The sequence below is a fragment of the Notothenia rossii genome (genome assembly GCF_949606895.1).
Source record: "Notothenia rossii genome assembly, chromosome: 2".
Classification (NCBI taxonomy): domain Eukaryota; kingdom Metazoa; phylum Chordata; class Actinopteri; order Perciformes; family Nototheniidae; genus Notothenia; species Notothenia rossii.
This window is the reverse complement of record NC_136904.1, coordinates 65,940,406-65,949,184: the sequence shown is the minus strand read 5'-3', so window position 1 is coordinate 65,949,184 and position 8,779 is coordinate 65,940,406. Positions and strand designations below refer to the sequence as shown.

The following is an 8,779-nucleotide window of genomic DNA, read 5'->3' as shown; positions in this document are numbered from 1 at the left end:
AATCATTTGAACCAGACCCCACTTGTAATTAATAATATTCACCGCTAGAGGGCGCTCCCCCAAAATTCATGAGGCCTGCAGCCAAGTGTATATTGTCTTCTGTTTACCTCGCGGCTTTCCTCCGTTAGCGGGAAAAGAAACATGAGCGCCCAAAAAAGAAAACTGGACCTAGAAAACCGTCTCTTTCAGCCAAAATGGGAAATAGATTATCTGTTTACAGAATTCAAAGGCAAACCTATGTGTTTGGTGTGTCTTGAAACTAAATCGGCAATGAAGGACTACAATTTAAGTCGCCACTACAACAGCACCCATAAAGACAAATATGAAAAGCACACAGGAGCTGCCAGAGTCGCCATCGTTGCTGACCTAAAAGGGAAAATATGCCAGCAGCAGAACTTTTTTACCAGAGCCACGACTACACAGCAATCGTCTCTCACGGCGTCTTATGCCGTTTCCCTTGAGCTTGCTAAAGCTAATAAGCCCCTGTCTGACGGCGAAATGGTGAAGAGTTGTGCAGTCCAGATGGCTAAAGCATTCGGAGATGACAACATGGCTAAAAACTTTGAAACCGTCTCTTTGTCCCGTCGGACAGTGACACGAAGAATATTTGATATACAAAATCATGTCGAACAAAAGGTAAAACAAGTCATGCATGACTGTGCATACTTTTCCTTAGCGTTGGATGAGAGCACTGATGTGACTGATGTGAGCCAGCTTCTCATCTACACACGGGCCATTAACAGTTCCTTTGAAGTGCACGAGGAGTTATTGAAACTGGCTTCTTTGCATGGCACTACCAAAGGACAAGATATTTTCGCCGCTGTTGAAAATGTTGTAAGTGCGCACGGAGGATTTCACAAGCTCTCAGCTGTTGTTACCGATGGTGCGCCAGCAATGCAAGGAAAGCGCACTGGATTCGCCGGCCTCCTCCGCCAGAGTGGCGTTGACTGTCCAATACTGCACTGCATCATACATCAGGTGGGTAACATTATTGTTAGCTATTCTAATGGTTTTGAATGTGGGCATTCTTTGTAAAAAAAAAATCAGGCTAAATCAAATTTCGTTTTGATATTGCAGGAGGCTCTGTGTGCCAAATCAATGAACTTTAGCCATGTCATGGATTTAGTTACCAAGACTACTAATCTCATTCGAGGAGGGAACCGGTCTCTCAATCACAGGAAGTTTATAGCCTTTTTGGATGAAGTGAACGCCGCGTACGGTGATTTACAGATGCACACAGAGATAAGGTGGATGAGCCGTGGAAAATGCTTGGAGAGGTTTTTTGCGCTACGCGCAGAAATCCCTGTGTTCTTGGAGGACACCATCCAATGTGATACAAGTGCGTACTGCGCAAAACTCAGGAATACAGATTTTCTTCTCGACATGGCTTTCCTTGCGGACATTACCTCGCATCTTAATCACCTGAATATGCGGTTACAGGGAAGATGCCAAACCGTGTCGGATCTATATGCGCACATGAACGCATTTGTTACTAAACTGACTCTGTTTAAAGACGGATTTTCAGCCGACCGTCCTAATCTGGCGCACTTCCCGTCATGTGAAGAGATGCGCAAAGATGCCCCCGAATGTGAGAAAACATTACCCAAGTACAGAGCCGACATAGAAGCACTGCAGCAGCAGTTTAAGAAGCGCTTTCAAGATTTCCACACCATGCAGCCACGCATCGAGTTATTCACTAACCCCCTCTCGGCTACAATCATCGAGCAGCCCCCTGAGTTGCAGCTTGAAATGTGCGAACTACAATCAGACCCCTTTCTAGCAAAGCGCCAGGAGAGGGGAATTTCCTTTTGGAGACTGCTACACGAGTCCCGCTTTCCACTCCTCAGGGATTTTGCGCTCTCAATGGCCAGCATGTTTGGCAGCACTTACATCTGCGAGAGCAACTTCTCTATGATGAAGCACATCAAGTCAAGGGAGAGAAACAGACTGACAGATGAGACACTGTTCCATCTCATGCAAATCGGATGTACAAATGTTGAGATTGACATTCAGTGTATTGTGCAGCAGCAGGAGAGGCCACAAGTATCTCATTAAGATGTATAGCTTACTGATCCAGCTGTGGGTGAAGTTCAGAAAAATGCATATGTTCTTGGTTTTATGTATGGAATGTGAGGGAAGCATAGAAACACAATACAAAGATGAATATTCGTTGTTAAACTCAGTGTTGGTGTTTGGTACAATAAACATTTATTGCCTATACATATTTAGTTATTTTCATTAAATTAGTAGCTAAAGTTGGCTATTTAAATGTTGTGGATATAGTATCCTGCCGATGGAAGTGAATGGTCACGAAGTGGCCCTCTGGTAGTGAGGAATTTTTTTTTTGGCCCTCACTATCCTCAAAGTTGCCCATCCCTGCCTTAGAGTAAAGTCTCAAGTTTTAAGGGAGCCGCTTTACGTTTTAAGGAAGCCGGGTCACTGAAATGTTTGTGTTGACACAACATTGTATCATTCGTGTGCTCTCCATTCTCTTATCTGCATTTGGAGGTTTTTTTTGGGCAACCTGCTACAACTGCAAAAGTGTAGATAACAAAGACGCCTCCCTGTTAAGCTATTAATTATTCATGGCAGTTTGGCGGTGCTCCAGAAGAAACAATTTAGGATAGTTTTTATTTAATATTAATGGGTCAGCACAATCTCGTTGCTTTCAAGTCTCAACTCAAGTCGAGTCTTAAAGCGAGTCCAAAACAAGTTTTCAATTTTGTGTCAGACTCATGTCCAAGTGTCAAGTCTACAGCTGGGATTAAATGTACTTCGGAGGAAGACCTGGGGAATACAAATACTGCAAAAGTTAAGAAAAATAACTAAGAAATAATTGAATGTGTTGTCATGACAAACGAAAAGTTTGAAAAAACTCAAATAGCATGAGCTGGAAGCAGAGACTTAGCTCAAATAGAACGTGTGTGTGGTTGCAGAGAACAGACAGAAAGCAGTAAATTGCATCATTTAGAGCAGATTTTATACAGTGTGATCATTAATAGTCTGTATCATTTTGTTGGGGTCGCCCCCAGAAAGAGCTGCTGCTTCTGCCGCAGTGAAATAGCTTCAAGGCTAGATTGATGTTGTGATAAAATCCACACTTTCGCATAAAAAAGAAAGAAAACTTTAGGCCACACATGAGTGGCAAGAAGTGTGTACCCTTTCCAGTAACAGGTGTGGTCATCTAATGGACTGTTTTAAGTGAACATTTAGGCAGGCGCTTTTTTGAGAGCTACTTCTTATAGCAAATGCTAATTAAGATGCTAATGCTACGCTGTTTCCTCTCAGTCTATGGCCTAAGGCTCCCTAATAAAAGGACCACTTCAAACAGCAAGTGAGGGTCTAATTAAATTTCTGCACAAATGAATGAGTCACAGTGTTTACCCCTCCATGAGACGATGAGTGAAGCTGCTATCACCATGCGCCAATGATCCTGATGCTGAGTTTCATAGGGTGCTTCCTATTGTTTCACCTCTCACGAGCACAGCAATTAGTAAAAGCTAATGTTCCACTATAAACAAAGCCCCTGTAATGTAAGGAGCTGACATCGCCTCTCTGTATTTACCATTGCCGTGTATTCTCATATCTCTGATGGATGCCAAGTATAATCACCAAATGGTAATGTATTTTTGTTATAATGCCTGCAGGCTAACATTTTTGTTTTGGAATATTAAACACTTTGCACATTTGTGCTCATTTGCTTTAAGGTTAAAACGCTTAACGTGTGTCGTTTGCTAATGTACACCATCAATTTCTGCTGACGGCTTGTGGGGAACTGAGCCTTTTAATTGCAAAATATGTTAAATGCTTGTTGAAGGAAAGGCTAGGGGAATTTTCAATCATGTAATGAATAAAGCTTAAACTAATTAAAATTAATATATATTAAGATGAGATACAATGTATTATGCAAAACATTCTTATTATTGAAATACAATATTATTACGCTGTTGCACCATTTAATAGTCATCATTATTCCAAGGTGCACTAAAGTTAATCTATCTGCAAAACCACTCAATTTCTAATTAACAGAAATATTTTTTTTAGGAAAATCCATACATCATGAAAAATGCTTATAAAAGCAATAAAATGTGTCTTTCACAAAAGATTCTAGCATTTGGAGTTTAACATGATGGACTATTTTAAATAATTAGCTCTCAAGCCTTGTGCCAAGTTAATTTAGTAAATAAGAATTTCATGGAATATTTCTTGTTCCCCAATGTTACTTGTAAATATTATTGTGTGTTTATTAACTGGCTTTCTGTAATTTTGCTTCCCTTCAAAGAGAAACCATAACGCTTCCAATGCCAACAACTTGTCACGTTGCCAACAGATTTTAAATTCACACAGATATCTGTTTATTTAGATCAGATTTATAAAACTCACAAATATTGATATCAGCCAAAAAAACACTATTGGTTGGGCTATAATGTGTTCAGTTTCACCGTTATGTAACCATTTAGGATACTGATTCCAAACCATGTTATGCGGTAAAATGATCATGCATCATTATTCCTCAAAACACAACAATGATACAACAATGGCCACAGCATGAACAAAGGGCTATGTAAGAAATGCATGACTAAAAGGTTACGTATCATTAGGAAGGCGAGTAACAGTTATATGTCTTATGAAAACTATTGACAATGGCAACCTGGGTTCACTGTTTGAATGTGGAAATCAAAATGACGAAAAATAAGTGTTAACATGTCACTAAATCCGAGGTCCTGATCATCGGCCCTGAACTCATTTACAACCCAAAACAGCCCCTTAGTCCGAACACAGATTCAGCCCCAGAAATATCTGGATGTTGTTTTTTACTGAGCCTGAGGCAAATTGCACTGTCTTGCTGTTATCAGCTGAGGATAATCTCCTAAATTAAATCTAATCTTTTAATTATTCAAAAAGATAATTATACATGCCTCATATCCTCCAGCCGCAATTATTGCAATGTTTACTTGGTTTAGCAGTCGAGCAATGGAACTCTGAATTTGTCCAGAATTCAGCAGCTGACTGACTACTGACCAGAACGGTGTGTTTTCAAAACTTCCCACTAAAATTGCCTTCACTGCTCATAATCTCGTTTGGATGTCCCTTTAAAAAAATCTTAGCACATACACTAAGGTTTCGCATGGTCTGATGTTGTGATGGAGTAAGTCAATTATTTTTAATAATAGGGTATTAAATATGGTTACTTGAGTTATGGTTGGTTTCTGGATCTTTGGACCAAATATTAAAAAAAAGTTGTATGTTGTCTGCAGAGCAATATTGGTACTAAAACACAACAGGATACATACACAATTCAAAGATAGTGGGAATACTAGGAAGGTCAAATGGGACATAGCTTCATATTTTCCCCAAGGCCCCCCAAAAGATTTAATCCGGCCCTGGCAATCCAAACTTAAATGCATCATCAAAAACATAATATTTATGGTAGGCTGTCAATTAAATCATTTAAACAAATATTTGAAAGAAGTAAGGTCGTTTTACATAAATATAGGAATCAACTTTTGTAAGGATTTTAAAAAATACATGTTTCTGCAACAAAATGTCACATTTTCTTTCATAAGAATGTTCTCAGCCTTCATGCTCTGCTGCTGACTCTGTTCATGGACTGAAAATGTTTTTCCATACGGGGAAGTGATGCATATAACCAGCTGTATGTCATGGAGGGATAAGGAAAGGCAGACATTGGCATTAAGACTACAGCACCAAACCTCCTCGGTGGCCCTCAGCCAGGATCTAGACTTCATTAATGATACTGTGTAGTTATTAGTTCCAGCTCAGTATTTTTCTCTCAGGGATGGAGCAGCATTAGTAGTGTCTTTTCCACTTTGGACCCTGCCTCCACTTTTTCTCAGTATCAGAAATCCAGTCCCAGCAGCCTCATTACCGCCTGCAAGGCTGCTGTTGCAACATGACGGGAGGAGGTGCGTTCAGGTGTGGGTCGTGGCCGGTCTAAGAAGTGCTGTAATAGTGGACTTTGGCCCTGCCTGACGCCACACATCTCTCCTCTCACTAATAAGGACTTTAAAGGACTCCAACACAACAAAACAAACTCAGTGGTGCGTTGAAAGGGAGCAGGATTTCAGTCACAACACTGGTTAGCAAATAAACAATGTGTTATAAGTTTGTGTGGTATTAATGATTTATCACTCCTTGGGTTTAACTGACAATGGCGTGAAGTGAAGTGTCGCGTTTATTATAATTTTGCATTGCAACGAGTCATTTGGGGCGCACATATTCCGTTTCGAAGTGCGTTTGCGATTTTATTTTGAAAGGCATATTTGAACAAAACGATTAATACAAAAATGAATATAATATGTATAATAAAACGCACTACAAGTAAACAACCTATACGCAAAGTCCAAACAAAAACAAACTGAAACCCGGATTTATAAAAGTGTGAATATGTAAAAACTCAGCTCCACTTTGCACCACTTTGTTGTCAACAACTTTCCCATGCGCTGCCTTAAAAGACCCAGACCAACTGTAACCTCGCTGAAAACAATAAAATAACAATCTAAACATATTAATCTATATTGGTTATCCTCTTACCGGCTTTATGTCTTCTGCAGGACCCAAAACGGGCGACACAGGAAACCAAAACTGCGCACAAAATCCACCACTTGTTGCATGGAGCCATGCTGTTGATCTGGGGGCTGGTCTGCGCTGAATGTAAAGTTGGAGGAAAACTTCATCAAGTTGTAGGGCTGAAGTTGTGAGTGGGTGCGTACTTCCGTTTGATAACACTATAGTCTTTGGGCGAATGAAACGGAAATTCCCAGTAATTTCTGATGGGACACTCATTTGAGGAAATACAATATTTCACTTGAATCACTAACGTTTACCAAGGAATTAAATTATCATATTTTCAGTATACACGTCTTTGTTATTCTTTCATTTTCAAGCATTCTTCACAGGATTGCACAGACATACAGATACTTATTATACAAATCATGTAAATACAGAATAAGGAAATTAAGGCAAAGAGCTCCCTCCCAAACGTACCTCCCCACCCCTCTTTCTATTTCACAATTATTATGGATATTGTTTGTTTGCAGTCAAATAGATTTTTCAAACCACGTAACATTTCACTATAAATACATTTTAGCATAACAGTTCATCATTGTACACAAAGTTGGCAAAACATGAGCAATCCATCGGAGTACTTTAGCTCAATTTCATAGCCACGCCCCCTTTTGGGTGAAACATTTGCCGTCATTTGACGAGTGGTTTTCTCTAATCATGTAAAAAAATCAAAGATAACTGCATGTTTTTATCTACAAGGGGCCTAAATATGATGGCTATAGAAAAGATTACATGATGGCATCGGAGATCAGCGTCGATAAATAGTTAAATTAAAGCTATTTTTCTATGCCAGCAGCCGATGGACGAGTGTCGGGCAACAGGCCAACATTTAAACTGGTTTGCCTTGTCTTGTCAGTGTTTTATATTTAAATTCAGCATCCACAGCCAATACTTTGACTTTACCAATGTTTACTTTGAAGATTGATTTGAGGATATTTGGAAGAATTTTAACCTGATTAGCATTATAATGTGAGTAAGTGTTTCCAATAGACGTCCACGTTTTAACTGAACGATCCCACTGATATTGATCTCCTGGGGCGGGGCTCTCATGTTGTCACTACAGTGATGTATTGCTGCTCTCATCTATTAGTCTTCTCCTTATCATCATTTCAAATATCAAGGTATGCAATCATATTTTACAAAAAGGAAATGACCAAGTTAGCAAAGTCTTTGTTTTTCAGCGATTTTTCCCTTAAAGGAGTATTACATAATGGCTTTACAATATAAGGATTGTGGACTTCTGAAAGTGCATCTCAGAAGAAAACCTGATTCTGCTGTTTAGCACACATACAACTCTGTCTCACCCAAAGGTTGCATATTTTCAACCTCTCTCAACAGCAATTTTATATGCCGCAATTCATCTCACAGTGATGAGAAAATGTCATCCAAAGCCCACCACTAAGACTCAGCAGTCTGCTTGTGAGTTATGGCCTTTGGAGAGCTTTCCAGCCCCCTTCAGCTACTGCAGGCCTCCGCTGGTGACACATACTGTAATTGAGCTTCAAGCTGGCAAATACCCTATGAAATTATAGTCATAATTATAGAATTCATTACACCGTGTTAAATACAGCACAATGTGCACTAACACACCATATACGGCTGGCTCTACAAATGCCAAGGCTGGAGATCTGATACGCAGCGGGGGGTTGCACGGAATACATATTCTAGCTTTCATTGTCATGCAAGGCCTTTCAGTTGAGTTTATCCTTATCTTAGTCAAAGTCTAAAGATTGGTGTCGTCTTTGTGAAGCCCTGCGAGAGACATTTGTGATTTGGGGACATGGCATCAGGCCCGGTTCCAGAACAGAAAGTCAGAAATGACTCAGGGTGCATCTGAGATTAGAGACGGTGCAGTGGTAAAGTGATATATTTTTATAAGTGGCGAGTGGACCGAACCTCCTCTAGGGGGGTCCGGGGGCATGCTCCCCCAGGAAGATTTTTTTTTTAAATACTGAAGTTAAAAACATCAATCTGGTGCACTTTGGGAGCAAAATGAAGAGATCTATGGATACATCTCAACAACACCCATATGAAACAGAACTGTAAACAGATTTACCTTTGGTGCTAAAAACCTTAGCAAGTTCTTTGTCCTTTTGAAGGGTGTAGTCCATCATTGCTAGAAAAATACCACAACTCCCCTCGCCTCTTGCATCCAACGCATCAACAGAGCCACGGAAAGGCAACTGGTTTA

The 8,779-nt window shown here is 40.0% G+C and overlaps 1 protein-coding gene across 2 annotated transcripts in view; it reads right to left on the bottom strand.

Annotated features, from left to right (window-relative positions):
- The window catches only part of tfpia (tissue factor pathway inhibitor a), a 58,610-nt gene extending 51,898 nt beyond the window's left edge, over nucleotides 1-6,712 (bottom strand). For both annotated transcript variants that reach the window (XM_079662408.1, XM_079662409.1), the window contains exon 1: nucleotides 6,556-6,712. In XM_079662408.1, the coding sequence (XP_079518534.1) occupies nucleotides 6,556-6,643 (88 nt within the window). In that variant the 5' untranslated portion in view covers nucleotides 6,644-6,712. The remainder of the gene's footprint in view (nucleotides 1-6,555) is intronic.
- Between the last annotated feature and the right edge of the window lie 2,067 nt (nucleotides 6,713-8,779).